This window comes from Meles meles, chromosome 5 (assembly GCF_922984935.1).
Source record: "Meles meles chromosome 5, mMelMel3.1 paternal haplotype, whole genome shotgun sequence".
Taxonomy (NCBI): Eukaryota; Metazoa; Chordata; class Mammalia; order Carnivora; family Mustelidae; genus Meles; species Meles meles.
In genome coordinates this window covers 41,838,821-41,864,665 of record NC_060070.1, presented here as the reverse complement: position 1 = coordinate 41,864,665, position 25,845 = coordinate 41,838,821, and the positions used below count along the sequence as shown (strand labels likewise).

At 38.7% G+C, this 25,845-nt stretch overlaps 1 protein-coding gene across 2 annotated transcripts in view; it reads right to left on the bottom strand.

The window, feature by feature from the left end:
* MDN1 (midasin AAA ATPase 1) overlaps window positions 1–25,845 on the bottom strand; it is a 170,964-nt gene that overhangs the window by 113,591 nt on the left and 31,528 nt on the right. For both annotated transcript variants that reach the window (XM_046004659.1, XM_046004660.1), the window contains exons 10-19: window positions 22,082–22,275; window positions 21,125–21,206; window positions 18,473–18,568; window positions 16,734–16,846; window positions 15,372–15,520; window positions 14,633–14,693; window positions 7,660–7,871; window positions 2,756–2,859; window positions 1,376–1,520; window positions 783–879 (exon numbers count right to left, since the gene is read on the bottom strand). In XM_046004659.1, coding sequence (XP_045860615.1) covers window positions 783–879; window positions 1,376–1,520; window positions 2,756–2,859; window positions 7,660–7,871; window positions 14,633–14,693; window positions 15,372–15,520; window positions 16,734–16,846; window positions 18,473–18,568; window positions 21,125–21,206; window positions 22,082–22,275 — 1,253 coding nt within the window. The remainder of the gene's footprint in view (window positions 1–782; window positions 880–1,375; window positions 1,521–2,755; window positions 2,860–7,659; window positions 7,872–14,632; window positions 14,694–15,371; window positions 15,521–16,733; window positions 16,847–18,472; window positions 18,569–21,124; window positions 21,207–22,081; window positions 22,276–25,845) is intronic.

Sequence of the window (25,845 nt, the reverse complement as noted above, 5' to 3'; positions counted from 1 at the left end):
TCTAGATAAAAACTGACCACAATGAAATAAAAGAAGACATTTATCCTTACTTTCAGAGGTGTTATTATAACAGCATGTGACAAAAAAAAATATGCAACAAAAAGCACCCTCATCATGAAAAATAAAATCATTGGAGCAAAGAAAATACAATGCCTCTAATTTATAAAATTTTCCTAAAAAGGTTTTATTACTCTTAAAATGCGGGGGTAGGAATCTTAAAATATTTTAGCACTGTTTTAAAACTCAATATTCAACAAAAGGTCACCAACATAAATAAGATCATTATCTTTTTTTCCAAATGCTACAAACATAAAATACCAACAAAATAGCTTGTTGGTGTCAGTCAGTGTTTAATGAACACTGAAAATTAAAAGGCCTTTTACAAACCACTGGCCTCATCCAAGAGGATTCAGTTCCTAAAATGCACTTATACTGTTAAATGTTATACTGTTTTATCAGTATTTGAAGGTTTTTCTGGTAGCTATAAAGTTATTCGAAGGAGGAAAAAACTTAATTTTCTATAATATCTGTGAGCCATTAAGTGTCATACAAACAACCCAAAGGAAGAAACTCTCCTGTTCTGCAGTCCTCTGCAGTCCTACCACCTAGAGAAAGTACAGGAATATGACAAACAGGGAAGGATTCCTCTTATCAGAGATCAAGAAATTTCAAGCATTGTTATGAGGTTTGGTTATGTTAATATTACCAATCCATCAATAAAGAGAACTTTAAAAAAAAAAAGAAAAAAAGAAATCCCCAGGAATCAGGCCATGTCCCCTCACCTGTTTCTTATTCCTGGTGGGAGATTTCTTTTGCCCACATCTGTTGCTGGGTTCATGCACGCAAATAAACGGAAGTCAGGATGCCGAACCAGTGGTTCTGTTAGGAGAAAATTATAAATTCTCAACTGGTAATAGCAAGTAATCAGCCACAGGTGCCTGGGGAAGACTATCTAACGCCACAGAACCTCAGGCCAGGAAATCCTGCCTCCGACTCAGCAGTGCTGGTGCTGGCTGCTCAAACCATCCTTACTTTTCGTGAAACCCCACTGAAACCAATTTCCAGACCTATGTACCAACTTAATCTTACACTCCCCTTCCACTATCTTTGAAGGTATGGTTGTTTATTACTATTTATGTTTTATTACCTATTCACCAGCATATATTTTGTCGCTCAGTGTGCATGTCTATTACCTACTACCCAAATAATTTAAATTCTTATTCTTTGCATTCCCCATGCCACCTAACTTAGCAGAAAATTAGTACTATGGAATGAACACTGGGAGGACTACATAATCTACCTAACCAAAAGAATCTTACTCTAAAAAGGCCAAAAGGCCTAGGACCAAGTCAACCTTAATGGGATCAAGTGGTACCTGTGTCTCCTCGATCCAGCAACACCAGGGAGCCAGAGGAGCCTTCAAGTAAACCACTGAGACATTCTAATGTTTCTGGAGCAGCCAGATTAATCTCATCCAACAAGATCCACTCTCCTTTCTTTATGGCTTGAGCTAGCGTACCCTAAAAGAAGAGAAAGTAAACTATTAAAAATCCATTGCAAATGATACACCCACCAAGAGCAGTTACGTAAGCAGGGTTAGAAACAAGAAGTGAGCTCAAACCTTTTGTGCTTGATGAGCTTTCACCCTAAATGCAAATGGCCACCAGCTTGTTGTAAGAGCTAAGGCCAAGTCAACCATTTTTAAATGTCCAGAGGGGCAAGGAAGTATATTTGAGCCTAATAGAGGGATGCAACAAACTAAACCATCTCAGTAGCTAGACGGTCAGGTAACTAACCTTACAATGTAGTCCGACATTTATCAGTACCCGACTGGTTATTAAAAGCACCCAAAATAAATACAGGGTCAGGTGAGGAGTATGCAAAGGGGAGATAAAAGACTAAATCAGGAGACTGCAGTTGTTGTAATACATGGTCTTTCACATTTGCTGGAGAATATCAAAATAAACCTTTCCTCCTCTTCACTGATTTAGCTCTTCAAATTCTATTTCCGATAGCACTGAAAAATAAATCTTAAAATCCACTCACTGACATATCAAAACCTAAATTGTTTTATTATTAAGTGGCTTTATACTTATGCTTTCATGATGATCCTACCAGAAGCTTCTAAAAATTTAATTGAAAACAATAAAACAGAACAAATGTATTGAACTCCAGTGTAATGCCAAGTCATGAAATAGGTATAAACCCTATTTTGAGAGCACTTGACATCCTAATTGGTTATTTTAAAAATAATCCTATTAACATTAAGCACTGATAACCAATTTCCTACAAGGATGTACACGATCAAGTGACCTTCTCGCTCACCAAAACACCACCTCAAACAAGAGTCCTACCTCCTTTTATGGTGTAAAGTGTGTCACAGAAACAATTTTTTTTAAATAAGAATTTAAAAAGCTTAAGTCATGAAAATTTAATTGAGCCGGTTCTTCCCAGACTTGAAGTGAATAGATCCAAATCTATACCCTGCCCTCAAAACCCTCGTCATACAACCGAGTTCACTAGTTGTCCTCACCTGCAACTTTAAAAATAATGGTGCTCATCAAGGCCTTATAATTTCTATAAAGGACATTTTTCAGAAATCATTCCCCTGAAGCATTATTTCATTAGTGTTTAAGTCTTAAACACCAAGCACTAAAAATATCAACATAAAGAGAATACAAAATAGTAGCCAGCCTAAACTTGCATTTTGTATCAAATCAACATTCTTTTAACCTAAATAAATGAAACAAAATACCTCTACAAATGCAAACAATAGAGCATTTTCAGTCATTTTCATCTGTTGTTGAGCATGGTTGAGTCTAAGACCAAATGCTTCCCACTTCTCTTTTAGGAGTAACCCTAAAAAAGAATAAAGCCAAGAACTTAACATACATTTTAGGTTGTAATACACAGAGCTTAAACAAAAACAACAACAAAAAAAATAATAAACCTCACATAAAAATCAAAGATCTTAGATGTAGAAAAAAATAAATCCAAGTACTTATATAATGTTATACGCCAGCCACTATAGTAATCAGTTCATCTCTGTGCGTGTGCACATTAGTTAATTCTTTCACCCCTCACCACAGCCCTTTGAAACAGGTATCCTTAGCCCCATATTATGGGTGAGGAAAGACAGAGAAGATAACTAAGCTACCAAAAGCCCTTTGGCTGTAGAATCCAGCTTTTGGGAAACAACGTCTTTTTTTTTTTTTTTTTTGGAAACAACTTATTTTGTAAGGAAATATGACTTACTGACCAATAAGTTGTACATGTTCATCAATATTACCAACCATGTTTTTATGGAAATCATGCCTAGAATCACAAAAGCAGCAATTCTTATGAATTGGTCATCTTTGCCCTACGTCCTAGAAAGCTCCAATCTGTATAGCTTCATTCTTCCCCACACTCCTCTACTAACTCTGTAAGGGAATCTGAGTTTGTCTGCCCGATGCACAGCGAAGTCAGTCACGGAGACACCGAGTGTGCAGCAAGGATTTACTCAAGAGGCAGCAGAATGAGGAGACTCAGGACAAGCAGGCCACAAATTCGCCCTTTCAGGGACACTTACAGGCAAGTGAAAACAAGTCTGACTAAAATGCTGCATTTGCAGTTTTCGTCTGCAGCTGCACCTATTATTCGTCCCCTTAGCCCCTGCTTACCAGTCTCAATCCCCACTGTCTTTTTTTTCTCCTAAGATTTGGTTTATTTATTTATTTGAGAAAGAGCAAGAGTAAGAGAATATAAGCAGGGGGAGAAGCAGACTCCTCACTGAACAGGGAGCCCAACACGGGGTTCAATCCCTGGACCCTATCCCAGGACCGTGGGATCACGACCTGAAGCAAAGATAGGTGCTTACCCGACTAAGCCACCCAGGAGCCTGCCCCCAACTGTCTTTTGATCATGATTCATTCTTGACGGAACTGGGATGACAAGAGCTCCAGCTACTTCCTGCTGAAACAGGGTGAAGTTTGGGGGTTTGAAGAATCAAACAACTTCATGCCTTCTTGGAAGTATTCCCTTGTACTTGGCTTAACATGTATATTCTGCTTGACCAAAACAGCAGTTTCTTCTTTAGTTGTTTTGGAGCAACACTGGAAAGCTGACATACCTAGCAACTAGACAAGCTACTAGAAGTGCTGAAGTCCTTTATCTCCATGCAGCAAATAAACTTCATCAAGAAGAAGGAGCTTTACAATTTGGGAAAGAGTTTACCTAACGCTGTTTTTCGTTAGTTTCACAAATTTTTATCTAGTTCAGTTTTATGATTTTAAAGGTATCAAAAACTGTATTTGTCAAAAGTCCTTCCCATGAACTGCCTGAAGCTGAAACATATTTGCAAGACCATTAGAGTAAAACAACAACTATAAATGACAAAAAGCTCAAAACTGGCCATGGTTAAATACCGGATCAGAGTTTGTTTTATAATGCAGCTGACAGGGAAATTTGGTGATTACTGGGGCACACATTTTATTTATTAGAATTACAAGCGATGACACTGTACCAGGACAGATTAAAATCTTATAACCTAAGAAGGTTTATCATCATTTATTTGACAATGCTTCCCATGTAATGGCATGCCAAACAAATAAGCCTAATTAGTAAAAAAGACTTCATTCAGAAGTTGAATTTTGGGAAGTTCTGTCAGAAATATCAGGAAGTTTTGAAGCATATGCCAAAATAGGATTACAGGTCATTACAAAACTTAATTCCTATTTAGTCAATGCAGCACTAAGAGATTCTAAAGGCAAATACAGAAGATTACAAAGTTGTTAGGTTGGGACTTTTAACATTGAAAAGATTCAACTTTCTGAAACAATCAAGGACTTAACAGAGACAAAACGTAGAAATCTTGTTTTTCCAAACAGATTACATTAAAGAGAAAGAAAAACCTAGACCAATAATCTAAGGAAACTGCCATTTAACATGAAAACCTAATTCCAATTTTATGCCAGTGCACTTCTGATATTAAAACTTACTCATTCCAACAAGATGAATTCTTTAAAAATTTATGAAGTCCCTTCCTTTTTCCTCCTTGTCATCCCCCATGTTAACATACACTTATCAGGACACAGACAACCAGGGCACAGCATGGGTCTGATTTCTTGTGGTGGGTGCAGTGACATGCTGACGAGAATCTCCATCAGAAATGAAGGACTCTAAGCTATAGGGGCACTGTCAACAGTCCTCAGCCCTGAGACGCCATCAGGGACTGCCCTGACTGAAGACAGCTGCCTTGCCAAGGGCATGCCCTCTTCCTAGGTGGTCACATCCAATGACTATTATAAAAGTCCAGCCCCAATTTTGCCCCGATTTAGGATGGTTCTGAAGGATAATCCAAATTTGGAACTCCTCAGAGAGTCAGCTAAGGCTTCTTTTGATACTGTATCACTGCTCAACTTTTGCCTAATCTTATTCTCTTACTCTCTTCTCTTTCCTGGGTGTTGATCACTCCCTAATAAACTTCACATACTAATATCCATAATCTTAGTGCCTATCATGCACACAGCTCCTTTCCAAAGACTCCCTCCTCATAAACCTTCTACAACTTTCCTTTTACATTCACATCTTGTCTTCAATTTTCCCTCTTAAATAACCAGTCTCACTTTCCCTTGTCATTTCCAGTAATTCTATGCATTAGAACTTTTAACTCTTAGAAACTTTAAGTTTCTAGTAAAAACTAAGTAATAACTAATTATGAACTATTTATTGTACCGGCACTCCTTAAATTGGTGAATTTATGACATTTAAGAATTTTTAGAAATATATGCCTTATCTCAGCATGGCACAAAACACGTTTACTAGCAAACCCAAATATCTTTAGTTTCTCTGTAACAGGAGGCCAAAATCAGATAAACTTATGTTTAGTAATTAATGTTTTATCTTAATTTAGAAATGATCTAGATGTTTAGTGAATTTACTTAACTCATCATTTAACTCAGAAAAATTTTAAAGTTTTAGGTTACCAAAGATCTCGAAAGCTACTGAAAAGTTTACCTGTAAACCTTTTCATCTTATTTACATCTATTTGTTCTGAACAGTTTTATTCAGATTACCCATAAAGATTTTAAAAAACAAAGTCTTTTGTCCAAGCTACATATTTTTTTTTTTTTTAAAGATTTATTTATTTATTTATTTGACAGAGAGAGATCACAAGTAGGCAGAGAGGCAGGCAGAGAGAGTGAGAGGGAAGCAGGCTCCCTGCCGAGCAGAGAGCCCGATGTGGGACTCGATCCCAGGACCCTGAGATCATGACCTGAGCCGAAGGCAGCGGCTTAAACCACTGAGCCACCCAGGCGCCCCCCAAGCTACATATTTTTTAAAAAAATTTATATCAACTTAATTGACTTAAATTCAGGCAGAATAAAAGTAATGCTGATAGTTCTAATGACATGTCTATTTTAATTATACCAACAACTTCAAATCAACTTTAATACCAAATCTTTTTCAGATCATGTGAACTTGAAAAACTTGGATTAGTTTCTGAGTTTTAGAATGCCCAATTCTCATAAGCACTTCCTTCAGGCCAACTTAAATAGTGCTCCTTTACAAACTAATTTTAGCACTACTATCCAGAAGTGGAGAAAATATCTCGTATTTACAATACAGATGAACATATATACAAATACACAAATAAGATGCAAACAAAATCTTACAGAACAAATCCAATTGAAAGATGGTATTATAATTTATGGATTCATTAACTGGTCATTGTTATCCAGAGTCTAATGAATATTACGGTCAAGCAGTGTTACAAAAAAAATCTTTTTTTCTCTCCTAAGTTTGTAATTAAACACTGCTGCATTCAGGAATCAAATTGTCATTTCCCATTTCCAATTAGAATGTGGCTGATTTTATCCAAAGATGTGAACAAAAATTGTAGCAGCAAACCAAATGATGCCCAGAATACTTCTGTGAGCACTGATTGCTCCCTAAAGTCGGGGCTTCACCAACTAAAACAAATGGCTTCCTAGTCAAGGAGGCTAAGAGAACCAAGCCAAATGGGAGGAAGAAATAAGCTCACCAAGACACATTTGCCCAGACCAAAAACTATTTTCTTGCCACAGGAGTTAAATTAAGCTCTGAGCGCTGGCAGCATCCAGTCAGGGTGGGGCTCAGGGACAATTCCTAGGACAAAGAGCCTAAGTAAATGTTTAGACTTGTCACCAAATTCTTGTCAGCTGGCAGCTCATGAACCACTGGCAAAAAGCTCCTGGCTGGCTCACAATTTCATAACTAAACCCAAGTTCATGTGCCGCACACAGAGCAAAGCCAACTGAGTATGTAGCAAGGAAAGGTGTTTACTCAAGAGGCAATCAAGGGGCACCAGGCTGGCTACCCATAGAGCATGCAACTCGTGATCTTGGGCTTGCAGGTCCAAGCCCCAATTTGGGTGGAGATTACTTAAAAATAAAATCGAAAAAACCAAAACAAAACAAAAAGGCACCCAAACAAAAACAAGGAGATGGGACAACAAGCCTCAAATCTGCCTTACAGGGGAGCAGAGTCAGAGATGTTTAAAGGAAAACACTGCAGACTTGTTTATTAGTCGGCAGGTATGCTTATTAATCCTACCAACCCTTTGGTCACTGGTTTCAATTCTGCTAATTAAACCCTAGCCTCATGGCCTCCCACCAGCAGTTCAGGTCCTATTCTTACCAGTTTCACTTTCTTTTCCATCCTTGTTGACAGCCGACTTGTGCACATGTTGCATTAGTCTGAGGAGATCATGCCACCGTTTCTGCCTGTAGCAGGTCTGAATATGCCCCAAGAATGTAAAGTTTTGCTTCTTGGAAAACGTCTGGGCAAAGAGTTCTTCAAATGACTCCCGTAAGGGCAGCCAAATAAGCTTATGGTCCACCGGTTTGTAACTGAAACAAAAGGTAAATGTAATTCCCAAACTTCTGAAGCTAACAGAAATTAGAAATGCTGTCACAGAATATAGGAATAGGTCTAAGATTTCATTTAATCAAAATCAAGAGTAATACCAAGATTTATGTTAAAGTTTTATTTATTTTTAAAAGATTTATTTATTTGAGAGAGAGAGTGAGAGAGAAGGATGAGGGGGAGACAGAGAGAAATCTTCAAGCAGATTCCAGGCTGAGTGTGGAACCCAACCTGGGGCTCAATCCAAGGACCCTGAGATCATGACCTGTGCCAAAATAAAGAGTCAGCCGCTAAACCAACTGAGACACCCAGGCCCCCTGGTGTTAAAGTTCTAAATTATAATGTATTTTCTCCACACCCAGTGTAAAAACTAGTATTAGGTAAACAGTATTATGAAAAAAACCTGGAAATTCCTAGTTGGACAGTGAGAGGCATGTCACTTATTTTACTAACATGTTTAAATAAACATCATATATAGCACTTAATGATACAACATATTTTATTAAGATTGGCCAAAAAGTTTTCAGGATATTTTAGAAGAAAATAAAACATCTGAAATCGATTAACTTAAAGTGAGCACAACTCATGGCTTCTCAATTGACAGGGAGAGGATACTGCTTTTTTTTTTTTTTTTTTTTATTTGGTAGACAGAGATCACAAGTAGGCAGAGAGGCAGGCACAGAGAGAGAGGAGGAAGCAGGCTCCCTGCTGAGCAGAGAGCCTGATGCAGGGCTGGATCCCAGGGTCCTGGGATCACAACCTGAGCCGAAGGCAGAGGCTTTAATCCACTGAGCCACCCAGGAGCCCCGAGGATACTGCTCTTAAAGAGACTGAAACCAGGGGCTCCTGGGTGGCTCAGTGGGTTAAGCCTCTGCCTTCGGCTCAGGTCATGATCTCAGGGTCTTGGGATCGAGTCCCGCATCGGGCTCTCTGCTCAGAAGAGAGCCTGCTTCCTTCTCCTCTCTCTCTCTCTCTGCCTACTTGTGATCTCTGTCTGTCAAATAAATAAATAAAATATTAAAAAAAAAAAAAAGAGAGAGAGAGACTGAAACCGGGCCAGGGAAAGGGGGAAGCAACAGTATCTCAGACATTGCAATTGTTTGAGGCCCTCCAAAGCTCAACATTTTATTTCTTAGTATTTAGATGATCTTATTCTTTAGCATTTCTCTGGTTAAGGAGCTAGGAAATTAATCCATATAAATTTTATTTATTTTAAGCATTAGGCTCACCCAGTGTGCAGCCCAACACAGGGCTTAAACTCACTACCCTAAGATCAAGACCTGAACTGAAATCAACAGCTGGACATTTAACCAACTGAGCCACCCAGGCGTCTCTCATATAAAGTTTAATTTAATATTCAAGGGCAGGGGTGATAATGAAGAGTTGAGAAACACCTGCTGTAGCAAAAAGTTGCTCAGGCAGCACAAACTGTTCCTGAAAAACCTCAAATATACAATTTTCTGAAACCTAAGATACTATATACTATAATCACAGGACCATGAAACAATACCAAGTATGTTTCAGAATAGTGAAGCATAATAGTGAAGCGCAATTAGAGAACTGGACACTATTTACTCATCGGACTGTGAGGGAGGAACCATGAAATGAGTAACACCAAGGCCCTGATACGGAGCATCTATGAAAGAGTCTGATTCCAGAGAGAAAGAGCATGAGAACTTCAAACTCATTTACACTTACCAGTAAGCACTAACACATTAGTAAAGACATTTATTTACTCTATTTCTTCAACAAAAATTTACTGAGTACCTGTTAGATATTAGGCACTGAGTAAACAAGACCCACAAGGTCCTGCCCCACTGTAGCTTACAATCCAAAGAAAGAGACAATAAGAAAATATATCTACTATAAAACATCAAGTAGTAGTAAGTGCTATGAATATAAATACAAAGGACTGGGTGAAGAAGGCACTGGTAATTTAGACATGGTAGTCAGAAAGACTTGGTTAAAGATGGGAATTTGAAGGTGACCCAAATCAAGCAAGGAAAGGAGCTAAGCCAAACATCTGTGGGTGGCAAGGGATGTCAGAGCGAGCACAGCAAGCATCTAGGTGCAATATGGAAAAGTGTGTGGCTGGAGCTCAGTGGCAGAGCCAGACAAAGGAAATTATGTCAGAGAAGTGCCAGTGCCAGATTATGAAGGACCTCAGAAGTAAAAAAAAAAAAAAGCCTTTGGAGTATATTCTAAATGGCCTGAAAATCAGTGAAAGGATTTGAGACATGTGTTCTGATGATACCTTTGAAGGACCATTAACTACTGAACGGAAGAGAAACCTTTGGGAAGTTAGGAGTAGAAGCAAAGATGAGAGACCTATACACTGGACTAAGGAAACAATGATGAACAAAAGTAGCAAGGAACTGACCAAAACACAAACTTTATTTAAATAAAATTGCTAGTCTTAAAGATGACAGTACAAATGGAACCCAAAGGTAACTGAGGCAGCAGAGTACTGATTAAATACACAGACACTCGGGTGTCTGGGTGGCTCAGTGAGTTAAAGCCTCTGCCTTCGGCTCAGGTCATGATCCCAGGGTCCTGGAATTGAGTCCCACATAGGGCTCTCTGCTCCGTGGGGAGCCTGCTTCCCCCTCTCTCTCTGCCTGCCTCTCTGCCTACTTGTGATCTCTGTCAAATGAATAAATATTAAAAAAAAAAAAAACATAGACACTCTGTATAGACGCCTTGGTTCAAACACTAACCAGCGATTACCTTAATAAGGTACTTAATCCCTCATGTATAAAATGGGGGTAATAGTCTGTGCCTCATGCTTGCTATAAAGGCAAACTGAGTTAACACAAATAAAGGACTCCAGGGCGCTTGGGTGGCACAGTCGGTTAAGTGTCCCACTCTTGGTTTAAGATCAGGTCACAATCTCAGGGTCCTGGACTCTAGCCCTGCACTGGGCCCCATGCTTAGTGGGGAGTCTGCTTGAGGATTCTCTCTCTCCCCTCCTGCTCCGCCCCCCACACTCTCTTGCTCTCTCTCTCTCTAAAATAAATAAATAAATAAGTCTTTAAAAAATAAGAAATAAAGGACTCCAAATAGTGCCTGGAACCTGAAGACAAACAAGAATTAGCTGTTATAATTATTAACATTATTAAGTGGCTCAAGGTTATTGAATTCATGAAGGTAGCAGCTTAATACTGCAAAAGAGACTAAAAAAAGCATCGGTTCATTTAAAACACAGCATAGTGGCTAAGACAGTTAAGTCAATAAAAGTCAGTTTTTCAAGTGATGAAAAAAATGAATTAACATATACACATTTCAGAAAGAAAGAGAAAATGAGCTGCAACACAAATACTCAGCGGGAACCAACCTGACACCTGAGAGAACATAACACTGAGAGTGTATTTAAGAATTCATTTGAAATTGGCTAAAAGAAAATGACTAATACTGTAAAATGTGAAAGAACATAAAACAGTACATGCTGAGTAACCAAAATGATAACCACTCTTCTTCATTTTAGAATCAGGATTCCAAATTTATGAGCATGCACTTCTGCCCTGTTCTCTTCAGTGCAGACGTTTCCATGGGTGGCAAAAAAAGAGGATGCAAGCTGGTGGCTTCTCCATTTCTATGAGATCTTTAATTCTCCTCCCATTTTTTTCTCTCCTTCACTGCCAACTTCTCCAAGGGTCATGTTTCTCCCTCAGAGGTTGCCCTTCCCAATCCCCTTCTCTATGAAGAGTGCTGTGAACCTGTGCTCTGGGTTTTGCCATTTAGTCCTAGACTTTCTCCTTCTAGAATGATTTTCTCTGCTTCATCTAAGTCCTCTGTATCCTCTACTCTTTTTCAGAGTCTCATCATAAGTTCTCTTCACCGACTCTGTTGGAACTTGGTTTAGTTCTCTACTCACAGGTAATCTGAAGGTCTATGTTCTGCCTACCAGAATAACAGGGGCGCGTGGCTGGCTCACTTGATCTCAGGGTTATAGGTTCGAGCCCCATGCTGGGTATAGAGATTACTTAAAAATAAAATCTAAAAAAAAAATTTTTTTTTAATGAGTTAAAAATTAAATGGATGGGATCCTGGCTGGCTCAGTCAATACAGCATGCAGTTCTTGATCTCAGGGTCATTAGTTCAAGCCCCACACTGGGCATGGAGCCCACTTTAAAAAAACAAAAAACCCTTAAATGAAGGAAAAAAATATACCATGCTAGTACTAATAAAAAAAACAAGTGAGTACATATACTAACAAAGATCAGAAGGCAACCTGTATAACATAGTTGAAGACTCTGATGATCTTTGAAGCTTTACTTTTATAAAGTGTCTTTATTCTCAATTATAGTCTTGTTAAAATCAATCTAAAGGATCCAGATTTGCAAAACAAACTAAGTAGGCTATAAATCCCTTTCATTTTTTTATAATATTATTTGACACATGTAAAATATGGGTATTTTTTTTTAAAGATTTTATTTATTTATTTGACAGAGAGAGAGAGAGAGATCACAAGTAGGCAGAGAGGCAGGCAGAGAGAGAGGGGGAAGCAGGCTCCCCGCAGAGCAGAGAGCCCTATGTGGGACTCAATCCCAGGACCCTGAGATCATGACCTGAGCCGAAGGCAGAGGCTTAACCCACTGAGCCACCCAGGTGCCCCTGTAAAATATATTTAACATAAGTTATAAAACCTAATGAAACAAATTAAACCACACATCCCCAAAATAGAAATATTACACTTTCTCTATCCTATCTCCCTGCAACTCTTGAATTTTGTTTTCCAGTCCCTTATCTTTCTAAAGTTATTTTTTAGTCTTTCCATCTTACACACAAAAACTCTTAAGCAAAGGAGTCATCCACGCATCTACAGTATGTTATATATTAAAAGATTTGATTTATACCACTTTCCAGTAATACAAAAATATATGAAGCAAATCACATTTCCAATCATACAAACACTGAAGCATATATAAGTTTCTGTTTCATAACTGAAGCTAACCTACTAACAAGGAAAAAATGAATACATACTCTTTTTAGGAAGTTGGCACTAAAATAAAACTCCAGTTACCATATTCTGATTCCAATCTTTTTACTATCAATTGCACCAGGACACAAACAGGCATCTCTGTACTCACTACGTTTAAAACTACTTACAATGGCTGACATAACGCTACAAATTCTTAGCAGAGACAAACCCAATACATGTACAATCAGTACAAGACCAGCCACTTGTGGGGCCCCTGGGTGGCTCAGTCATTAAGTGTCTGCCTTTGGCTCTGGTCATAATCCCAGGGTCCTGGGATTGAGTCCTGCATCAGGTACCCTGCTCGGCGGGAAGCCTGCTTCTCCCTCTCCCACTCCCTCTGCCTGTATTCCCTCTCTCACGGTGTCTCTCTGTCAAATAAATAAATAAATAAAATCTTAAAAAAAAAAAAAAAAGACCAGCCATTTGTTTTAGAAATGCATAACAGGAGAATATTCCTGAAGACATACAGAGATACAGAATAGAGAGAAATACACGGTATTATAGATATATATATATAGTTAAGTAACGAATTCTATATATTCGTAAGATCATATTGCCAAGTACCTCAATGAGGGAAAGGGGAGATTAAGTGCAAATTAACTGACAGTAGTAAAAAAAATAGAGTAGAAAGATTACCAGGGAAAAAAATAACAAAGTGAAAGTAGAATTAGAGTAAGAAAGATAAGCCTCAGGTAATGGATCTTAAGATAGACTATATATTTAAAAGCATTCAGTACATCATTACTAATATGTGTAGAACAGAATATAAGTAATGGGCATGAAAAGGAAAAGTACCAAAAGAAGCAGGATTCAAAGTAGCAATCAACTCACAGCAAGGAGGGATATAAGACAAAGAGAGTGAAAATAAAAACTGCTGTTAAGGTGGCCCTAAAAAACCAGATAAATGAAAAGCTTTCTGCTAGACGCCATTAAGAGCAAAAAGGACAATAATTCCTACTTTATGCCTTTAAGGATTTTTTTAAGCAATTGTTTTGAGTTAATGGGACAGATACCAATATCGCTCAACATAAGGTATGCCAATAGCATCCATCAATTTTATAGCCTCAGCACAAACCGAACATATTCAATGTGAACCAAACATATTAAAAAATACCAACATGGAAGGGCATTTTAATGACCACAATGGAGTCCCATGAGCATCATTTAACCAAGTAGAGAGCTACTTAATGTTTCAAAGATAATTGAACTGCAGGAGAGAGTCTAGCTCCAAGGCACTGACTCCAGAATGTACGCTTTAGACAAATGACTGTACACACAAATAGTAATTGATTATATACTTGGTTTTTTCCCCTCTCCATTCCAGCATGATCTTTGAGAGCAAGAACCTCAAGTGTTCTTTACAATAAAAAGAAATAGGGATGCCTGGCTGGCTCAGTTAAGCATCTGCCTTCAGCTCAGGTCATGATCCCACGGTCCTGGGATGGAGTCCTGCCTCCGGCTCCCTGCTCAGCAGGAAGCCTGCTTCTCCCTCTCCCACTCTTACCTGCTTGTGTTCCCTCTCTCACTGCATCTCTGTCAAATAAATAAATAAAATCTTAAAAAAAAAAAAAAGGTAAAGAGAAACATCTACACATCCAAGAGCTCCTCAATAAGTCCTATAAATAACCTGCTGGGAGTAGGGGTAGGGGTATAAGTCTTTGAAACTTTTTCTAATGCTAATTTTGAGCTTTGAAAGGAAAAACAATTTGTTCCCTCAAGCAGTGAGCACAAAATAACAAGAAAACAATTTTAAACCATACTTACCCCCCAAGCAAGTCTGCAGTGTCACTCTGTTGATTCATATTGACAACCCTCAAACGGTGGCCTTTTAAAAAGAAAGGGCAAAAGGGTCACTCTGAAAATTTCAAGACTAATTATATCCAGTGATCCTTAAGGATGTGTAGGCATAAGCACAGGGCAAATCTTTAAAGGTATACTTCCTCTGATTCTCCTATTTTACTTTCAGGAATTTCAACCATCCAAAATTTTCACCTAACCCAGAAAGATATGTAGAAGATTGTATATTATTACTCTGGCATCAGATAACTGAAAACAACAAAAATATTCCTTCAGTAAGTCAATGTCTATAAATTAGAATTAAATAAACATCCAGTATGGAATATTATTATTTAGCCATTAAGTAGAAATGAGGCAGTTCTATTTTTAAAGATGTATAATTTCCTTATTAATCGCAATACATATACATATAATCCCATTTTTTCAACATAAAACCAAACTTTAATATTTATATATTTGCAGACCATAGATTAGAACAACAACAACAAAAAATTAATACCAAGCTATTAACAGTGGTTATTTCCAGGGGAAAAAATTACATTATTTCCAAGGAAAAAATTTCCAGTGGTGATTTCCAGGCAAAGCGGAGTGGTGGCACTTTTTAAACTCTAGTATTTTGTGGACTTTTTATTTAAGGGTGCAGGGGGAAGGCAATCAGTGTGAAATGTTTATTGTCTGGGGGCAGAGTGCTTCCCCTCTAAGTTACCTGTAATATGAGCCAAGTACTGGACAGTAGAGGTTTTGCCAGTCCCGGTTTCTCCCACCAGCAACACAGGTTCCCCTTTGCTAACACACACCGCGAGCTGTTCAATAAGAACAGAGGATGGCCTCGTGGGAGCAAAAGTGAGCCTCTCCCTGGGAAAGGGAAAACAAGTAAGTGGTCAGAGAAACAGGCTGCAAATTCTCCTTAAGTGTTGTTTTAAGGACCCAGATTTTCCAGACTCCACAAAAATCAGAAGATAACTCATAGTAGCTGTCTTCAGGATATAAATCAGATATCCTTATAGCCTATGAATTGCAGAATTCTAAAAACACTAAGTATTTATATACCTGTACTTTACTAGACTCTAGAGATTCAAAAGACCAATAAGACAAGACATTATCTGTACTAGCTATGTCGTCTTAGGCAAATTACTTAGCCTCTTCTAGCCTTGGTTTCCTCACCTAGAAAATTTGGATCAGAGTTACTATTTGTGGTGGGTTGAAGAGTCTCCCCCAAAAATTCATGTCCACTCAGAACTTATGAACGTGACCTTATATGAAAAGAAGGTCCTTGCAGATATCATACTGGGTTAAAATCCTATCATACTGGGTTTAAGGGTGAGCCTTAAATCCAATGACTGGTGTTCTTACAAAGACAGAGAGAGACTTAAAAACAAAAACACACACAAGAAAGATGATATAACGACAGAGACAGAGATGGGAGAAATGTAACTACAGAACAAGGAACACCAAAGATTGCTGGTAGCCTTCAGAAGACAGGAGGAGGCAAAAGCCTTCAGTGGAAATGTGGCCCTGCCAACATCATGATTTCAGATTTCTAGTCTGCAGAACTGCAAGGAAATAAATATCTATTGTTTTAGACTACCAAGTTTATGGTAAGTTGTTACGGCAGCCGTAAGACACTAATAAGTTAATTCATAAAATTATTATAACCATTACATGAGAAAACATATGCAAAGCGCTTAGCCCAATACTAGGCATATAGCAAGTATTTAATAAATGGTAACTAGAGCTCAGAATCTTGTAAAATTCTAGGAATTAACAGACTAACAACAGGACCTCACCTGACTTCCAAGTGAGGTTTACTTTGCTAAATACACTAAAGTGAATAAAATAAAAAATACATATTTGCTACATCCAAGTCCCTAATCACCCTCATCACCTCCTTGACCTATTAACATCTAATTTTACAGAATATGCTTTAGAAAATCACTGCTTCTTACCAACCAGCACAGTGGAGAGATCACCATTCACACACATTCTGGTCAGACACAAGGGGCTGGACTAGTCCTTCTATCATGTTCCTAACGCCCCACAATCTCAGACTAGTTGAGAGTCTATTTACCTCTGTATGTGGACAGCCTCACTTTGTTTCCGTAGAAGCCGCACTCGACCCACTTGCACATCTAGCTCATTGATCACAATTTCTGGTTTATAAAGCTGACAGAAGAATTCGGCCTATGGGAGGGGACAGAGTCAAATTCTGTACAGTCTTAATTTTTTTTTGTATACTCTTCAAACATTTCCTCATCCATGTGGCTTACTATGGTTTACTGTGCCCCTCTAACTAGCCCTTTACCAAGTACTTTCTACTCCCAAGATAGGAGAGTTAGCTTTATGTCTTTTTTTAAATTTTCTGTATTTCTAATGTTTTTTAAAACACTGATCATGAATGCTGCCCTGTATTTTTCATTCATTCATATTTATTCATTCAAACAGGCCTGTAGCTGCCTATATCTAAAGTGAACACACTGACATATTCCAATAGCAAATGAACAGAAAGTTCTACTCCTAAGATTTATGAAAAAAAGTCAGTGATTTTTTCTTCAGCTATGCTTTTCTCTGCTTTAGATTCTAAAATAATAGAGGTAACAGTGACTTGATGGAACCATGGTACATCTCCCTACAGCCAGAACACAAAGAGAAGCTGTGACAGGTGCTTCCAGGAATATCTACCCAACAGCCGTTCATTCCTCTCTTGTCCTTGTCACCAACCCTAAGAACCCAGATTTTGTTTAGATTTGGGGCAAGAATGAAAGGGGTAGCAAAGTGTTCAGGGAAAATGAATCTTTCTTCAACCAAAGGGGATAAATATTGTTCTATATACCCAATTGTGGTAGTTTTTCTTTTTTTTTTTTCTTTTGCCTACTATAATTATTACTTAAGCCCCTTTTAGTAGGTGTTCTGTCACCTGCAGCTAAAACCATCCCAACAGTTTCAGAATCCTAAGGAACACTTCTATATCAGTTCCTGACATGAGGGTTTTTTGTGTCATCATTTATTTGGGAATGCCAGATATCTGCCGCAAGACGGACCACAGACATTTCCCTAGTTACCATCACTATTGCTGAAAGGCTCTCTCCTCCAAAAGTATGTATTTTGTAATAAAATAAGAATAGCAAAATATTGGGGCGCCTGGGTGGCTCAGTGGGTTGAGTCTCTGCCTTTGGCTCGGGTCATGATCTCAGGGTCCTGGGATCAAGCCCCACATCGGGCTCTCTGCTCAGCGGGAGCCTGCTTCCTCCTCTCTCTCTGCCTGCCTCTCTGCTTACTCGTGATCTCTGTCAAATAAATAAATAAATCTTAAAAAAAAAAAAAAGCTTTAAAAAAAAAAAAAAGAATAGCAAAATATTTAAAATGTTAGCAATGAACCTAAGTACTATTCTTTGTACTATTCTTGGTGTCCATTGGTACTATTCTTTTCAATTTTTCTCATGTTTGACATTATGAAAAGCTGGAAAAAATCTAATCCTGAATAAAACTACAGACAAAGGTATTATTAAAATAGTTCCAGTCCTGAGCCCACAATCTATGGAATAACACATTCATTAAAACACTGGAGAAAATAAAGCATGCATGTGGTATAAGGCATAAGGCACACTTTAAGAATGCAGAACATATCAGAATTACTTACTTAAGAGATAGTAAGAGCTTAATGTCCATGAAAGGCAACAACGAAACTACCAGCTTTGACAGAGGAGGTAGTTATTGCAAAGGAACTGTTCCAGGTAAGGACCAGAGACCAGCAAGTAAAGTAAATATCCAGCTTCCTTTCAACAGAGAAGTAAAAATAGCACTACATACCTTTTTCTTGGAAATGTTCAATTTACTTCCAATAATTTCTGCCATTTTCAGTTTGCTTGTATGCTTAGAAAGCATTGCTGTGAAACAGTCCAGAGCCTATTAAAATAACCAAGGTCAATGCCAAATGATTTTTTTAAATACTACATTAATAACAGAGCACCACTATTCTGGCCACAAAAAGAAAAAAAACCAGCAGGAACATTTCTGTAAGACTAAGGAGAGTAGAAATAAGGTATCAGCCCTAGATTCAAGGACCTTACCATGATAGAGATAGGATACAAACAAATGTGAAGGCTTTACTACCAAAATACTAATTAGGGAAAAAACAAACAAGCAAACAGAAAAAGCTTCACTTTACGGGGCGCCTGGGTGGCTCAGTTGGTTAAATGTCTGATTCTTGATTTCAGTTCAGGTCATGATGTCAAGGTCCTGGGATCAAGCCCCACACTGGGCTCTGTGTTCAGCAGGGAATCTGCTTGAGGACTCTCCTCCTCTCCCTCTACTTCTCCCCCCATCCTTGCTCACTCTCTCTCTCTAAAATAAATAAATCTTTTAAAAAAGCTTCATTTTACAAATCTGAAATTCAGGCAAAACAGAATTAGTGTTAATCATTAGGTCTATGGTTCATGGGGGAAAACTGACTCTTAAGCCATAGAAGGAATACCAAAAGGTTACTTTCTAGCTATAAAGCAAACTCATGGTGCACCATAAAAAGATCACATTATCATTACCTTAATCCAGTACTCAATCTCAGCAACTACTGATAGGCCAACCAGGTATGTGTTTTTGGTGGTGGTGGTGGTGATGGGGTGTGTGTGTGTGTGTGTGTGTCTGTGTGTGTGTCTGTGTTTAAAGTAAAAAATGTGGGGCTTGAATTCATGAGATCAAGAACTGAGCTAAGGTCAAGAGTCAGAGGCTTAACCAACTGAACCAATGAACCACCCAGGCACCACCAGATAGGTCTTCTGATGTAATTAAATATAGAGTACATATCACCACCAAAAGTGAATTCTACCCAAAAAAGTTCAAATTTGAATACATTAAGCATTCTGCTAAATTTCTATCTACAGGAAAGACAAGACAAAAAATGAGAATAGAAAGGATACTATAAGTGTGGTAAACAAAGAATACATTTGGTTCTGCTACCACCAAGTGTAAATTATCAATAAACTTAATGTAAGCATTTAAAAAGAGAGAGAGAATTTACCTAATCCTTGTCCCTAATACCTGAAGCACAGAGCTTCAAAAACCCTTGGCATTACCAGGAGTAGGAAGTGTCTTTTTTTATTCACTAGGGTACCTTTGGACCATACATGAGTTTATTAAGTTAAGCAAGGTGACTCTAGGTACTTTAATAGAGAGGCTGGCTAGGCCAGACAGACCAAGCAGAGAAGAAGAGAAAAGAGGAGAGAAGCTTAAACAGGCTCCGTGCCCAGGGTGGAGCCTGATGTGGGGCTCAATCTCACAATCCTGAGATCATGACTTGAGCCAAATGCTTAACTAAGCCACCCAAGCACCCTTACAAACCAGAACACTTTATAACCAAAATTGGTCACTGCTTTAAGAGCCCACAGATCTTCAGACAGTAGTACTTTTTTTCCTTTTAAAGATTTTATTTATTTATTTGACAGACAGAGATCACAAGTAGGCAGAGAAGCAGGCAGAGAGAGAGGAGGAAGCAGGCTCCCTGCTGAGCAGAGAGCCCGATGTGGGGTTCGATCCCAGGACCTGGGATCATGACCCGAGCCGAAAGCAGAGGCTTTAACCCACTGAGCCACCCAGGAGCCCCAGCACTTTTATTTTTTTTTATTTTATTTTTTTAAAGATTGTATTCATTTATTTGAAAGACAGAAATTACAAGTAGGCAGAGAGAGAGAGGAGGAAGCAGGCTCCCCGCTGAGCAGAGAGCCCGATGCGGGGCTTGATCCCAGGACCCTGGGATCATGACCTGAGCCGAAGGCAGAGGCTTTAACCCACTGAGCCACCCAGGCGCCCCAAGCACTTTTATTTTTAAGCAAGCAGAAATAACTCTCCCTGTTCTTACTGAATATGGCAGAGTTGTAATTCAATCGAGTTTCCCTCCCACACAACACATTTTTTGGCCAAGCCCAGCATACAAGGCTGTACTTTGTAACCCCCACATAAATTCCTCTGGACTAAAGCAAAAGACCCTACTCAGCAAGTGGAGGGATCAGACATATACAACTCTATCAGACAATGAAATTATATGTAAAAATAAATACTGAGCATTTTTTAAGTAGGCTCCATGCCCAAAATGGGCTCAAACTCATGATCAAGAGTTTTATGCTCAACTGACTGAGCCAGCCCAGTGCCCCTAATACTAAACATTTTAGAAACACTTGGTATTTTACTTTATTAACACCTGGGGGATTTTCTTCTCATTTTATCTTTCCGTGTCTGTTTTACTCTGTCTAAACTATACTTACTTGCAATTCGTAGTAATCTGTTTAAAAACCAAAAAAACATTGATTATGCCCAATTAGTTTTAAGGCAACATTGGTTCAGTTTTAACTAGCTAGGGATAATAAACACAAAAAGAAAAGTTCTGATAGCAGCCAAGAGACAGAAAGTAACAATGAAAATCAACAGCCTTATAGAATAGAAAGAAAACAAAGAGGAAGACTATCTTACCTCTTGAAAAATATTTAAGGATGCTGAGGAAGAAAGACTGTCAAAACAATGGACAATCCTATTACACCAATTCAGTAGATCCCTTAAAAAAAAAAAAAAAAAAAAGGCAAGGAAATAAAAGACCATAGGCCAAAGACATCAAAAGCATCAAAGTTAAATTTAATCCACGTAAGTCTGGGGAACACCTGACAATGAAGTCTGTTTCTCTGGCATTATAAAGATAAACAGTGCGGAGGAAAGAGTAAGTGGAGGTCCCACCTACCAGGAAGTGACCTATCAAACATTTTACTCCAATCCATGCCAGACAAGGTTGGGAGGGTGGGCAACTAACTCTCAGAGCAAACTCAGGGGAGTTGGCCATTCCTAATGCTCACTTCTCAAAAGGCAAATCAACCACTGAGAAAAGAAAGCAAAGATACAGAACTCACTATATATAGCAAAACCCAAGGGTCTTATTTAAGACCCCAACTGTCACAAAAGAAAAGCTAGTGAAAGAATTACATCAGTAAGTAATCTCAACCTTGGCTTTAAAGTTATTTTCTTTTTTTTTTTTTTTTTTTAGCCTCCACATCCAACATGGGGCTTCAACTCATGACTCTAAGAGTTGAATGTTCTACCCATTGAGCCAGTCAGGTGCCCCCAAAGATATTTTTTAAAGCTAAAATAATACATTCCCTTTATAAGCCTTCCTAATCATTAACTATAGGATCTAAAAACAGGATCCAACACCACGAAGCCATCCACAGGTCTAATTTCAAAACTAGACCTCTCATAACCATTTAGTGCTAGCTGCTAAGAACTTTTAAGGGAAGCAATTTTTAAACCTCAATTCAAGGGGCACCTGGCTGGCTCAATCAGTGGAGTATGCAACGCTTACTTACAGGGTCAAGAGTTCGAGACCCAGCATATGCACGGAGCCTACTTAAAAAAAGAAATAAACAAAATATCAACTCATACCTTAGAGACAATTCTCTTCCCTCAAGGCTTAGTCTTTTGTTTTCTCTTCTGGTTTCTAAAACTTTCTCAGGTGCCTGTTCACAGGTAACAGAACTATCACTTCGAGAGAGATGTTTCTCTCCAGTAAGTTGGATGTAAATGTCAAGCAGGTGATCAGTTACTGCCAAAAGGCTGGGATATCTGTTCTGAAGAACCTGACAGACAGAGGGGGAAAAAAAAAGCAAAGAGAATTTAGCAGCAGACACAGTGATTTTTAAAAGCACACGTAAGGGTTGCCTGGGTGGTTCAGTTGGTTAGGCAGCCAGCTCTTGATTTCAGCTCTTAGGGTCCTGGGATCAAGCCCTGCATTGGGGTCCATGCTCAGAAGTGAGTCTGCTCAAGGTTTCTCTTTCTTCCTCTGTCTCTCCCCAAGCTCACTCTTGCTCCTACTCTCTCTCAAATAAATACATAAATCTTTCTATATAAATAAATAAAAGCACATGTACACTCCTGCTAAGAGTAGTCAAGCAAAAAATGAAATTTGTACCAAGTACAGTAGTCTCCCAAGATCCCCAGTGGACGCCTAAAACAGCAGATAGAAAGAAACCCTATACATACTATATTTGTTCCAAAACAGACATACCTCTGATAAAGTTTAATGTATAAATTAGGCACACAAAGAGATTAACAACAATAACTAATGATAAAATAAACAATTACAATACACTTTAATAAAAATTATACGGCTGTGGTCTCTCAAAATAACATGTACGATGATAATGTGAGATGATAAATGCCTACACGATGATCTGAAGTGATGTGAATGACACAAGCATTATGATATAGTGTCAGGCTACTATTGACCCTCTGACTACACATCAGAAGGACCATCTGTTTCTGGACTGAGGTTCACCGTGGGTAACTGAAAGCACAAAAAGCAGACCAAGGACAAGGGGAACTACTGTATAACAACTTCTGCCCACACCCCTTTCCCCTTCAAAGACCACAACTTTTTTGCTAGACAGAACACAGTAATCTGGCAATCTCACCATTTACACAACTTAGGGTGTAGAAGCCAGATGGGAAAAGGGTCTCCCGGCAACATATACATCCAAGTCCCAGGAATTTACTCACTGAAGAATCCTGCAAGTACTACTTACTCTAATTGTAAATACAATGCTAGGGGCACCTGGGTGGCTTAGCTGATTAAATGTTCAACTTTTGGCTTCGCTCAGGTCAGGATCTCTGGCTGTGAGACTGAGCCCTGAGGCAGGGTTAGCGCTCAGCACGGAGTTTGCTTGAGATTCTCCTCCACGCCCTCCCCCCACACACATGCTCACATGCACACGCTTTCTCTAAAATAAACAAATAGGGCTCCTGGGTGGCTCAGGGGGTTGGGCCGCTGCCTTCGGCTCAGTCATGATCCCAGGGGCCCGGGATCGAGTCCCACATCAGGCTCTCTGCTCAGCAGGGAGCCTGCTTCTCCGCCCCCACCCCCGGACTGCCTCTCTGCCTACTTGTGATCTCTGTCTATCAAATAAATAAATAAAATCTTTAAAATAAAGAAATAAACAAATCTTCATAAATAAATAAATTAACACACACTATTCCAGTAACACTTGTTAGGTAATTTCTCAGCAAAAGCAATCAGAAGCAGTTAATAGGAAAACAGTAAAAGGAGCTAATTTTTTTTTTAATTTTTTAATTTTTTTTTTAAAGATTTTATTTATTTATTTGACAGATCACAAGTAGGCAGAGAGGCAGGCAGAGAGAAAGAGGGAGAAGCAGGCTCTCTGCTGAGCAGAGAGCCCAATGCGGGGCTCGATCCCAGGACCCCGAGATCATGACCTGAGCCGAAGGCAGAGGCTTAACCCACTGAGCCACCCAGGCGCCCCTAATTTTTTAATTTTTTTATTAACATATAATGTATTATTAGCCCCAGGGGTACAGGTCTGTGAATCGCCAGGTTTATTACAATTCACAGCACTCACCATAGCACATACCTTCGCCAATGTCCATAACCCAACCACCCTCCCCTTACCCCCCTCCCCCTGGCAACCCTCAGTTTGTGAGATTAAGAGTCTCTTATGGGTTGTCTCCCTCCTGATCCCATCTTGTTTCATTTATTCAAAAGGAGCTAATTTTAAGTACTGGTAAAAAGCAGCTGATCTTTTTTTTCTTTTTCTTTAATTGTATTTTTTTTTTCCAGATGAAATTTTTAATTTATTTATTTTTTTCAGTGTAACAGTATTCATTGTTTTTGCACAACACCCAGTGCTCCATGCAAAACGTGCCCTCCCTATTACCCACCAACTGTTCCCCCAACCTCCCACCCCTGACCCTTCAAAACCCTCAGATTGTTTTTCAGAGTCCATAGTCTCTTATGGTTCGCCTCCCCCTCCAATTTTTTTTTTTTTTATAAACATATAATGTATTTTTATCCCCAGGGGTACAGGTCTGTGAATCACCAGGTTTACACACGTCACAGCACTCACGATAGCAGGTAAAAGGAGCTGATCTTTAAAAGCAAACGACAGAAATTAAAAACCAAATGATGTACCTATTTACTTCAATAATTATTGAGAATTTTCTGCAGAATAATACCTGGTGCTCATAATATTAGATTCTAAGCTTTTGTGATATGGATTTATTCAGACAAGTCTATTTGAGAAGAAGGGAAATATGTATATATTAGAAATATTGTCTGCGGCGCCTGTCTGGCTTAGTCTGTGGAGCGTGAGACTCTTGATCTCAGGGCTGTGAGTTCCAGCCCCAGGCTGGGTGTAAAGATTACTTAAAAATAAAATCTCTAAAAAAAAAAAAAGAAAAGAAATATTGTCATCAGATAAATTTAAATTAGCTTGAAAAGTACATTGTGGTTCCAATTTGTATATGAAATATCCACTTATTTTATATATGTAATGTACACATATTTACAAAGATAAGGATCTACAACCTTTTAACAATGTCATCTCAAGTAGTAGGTATCAGATTTTAATTCTTCATGTTCTTTTACTGAAGGACTTTAAAGAAATATTGCTGAAAACAATTTAAGATAGATGAAAAATTAAACAGAAAAAGAGTAACAAAATCAGTAAATTTAGTTAAATGGACAGACACATGTATCTTTAAAATACAGAACATAGGGGCGCCTGGGTGGCTCAGTGGGTTAAAGCCTCTGCCTTGGGCTCACGTCATGATCTCAGGGTCTTGGGATCGGGCCCCATGTCAGGCTCTCTGCTCGGTGGGGAGCCTGCTTCCTCCTCTCTGCCTGCCTCTCTGCCTACTTGTGATCTCTGTCAAATAAATAAATAAAATCTTTAAAAAAAAATAAAAATAAAAAATAAAATACAGAACATACATTTTTTGCAGGGAGGGAACATTTATAAAATTGGTCATATATATTCATGACCTTGGTCACCACAAACAAAATATAGACTATTTCCATAACCCTCCCTTTTTTAAAGATGTATTTATCAAGAGACAGAGAGTGAGAGAGAGAGAGAGCATGCGTATATGCAAGCAGGGGCAGGGGAAGAAGGAAACAGAAAAATCAAAGCAGACTCCCTGCTGAGCATGGGAGCCAGACACAGGACTCAACCCATGACCATAAGATCAAGACTGGAGCTGAAATCAAGAGTCAGATGCTCATTTGACTGAGCCACCCAGGTGCCCGTCCATCACCCCTTAAACAAAAAGTTCCCTCATGTCCCTTCTGTAATCAATCCCTTCCCCCACACCCCTGGCTGGGGGAATCAGGAATCAGATTACAATCTCTATGGATC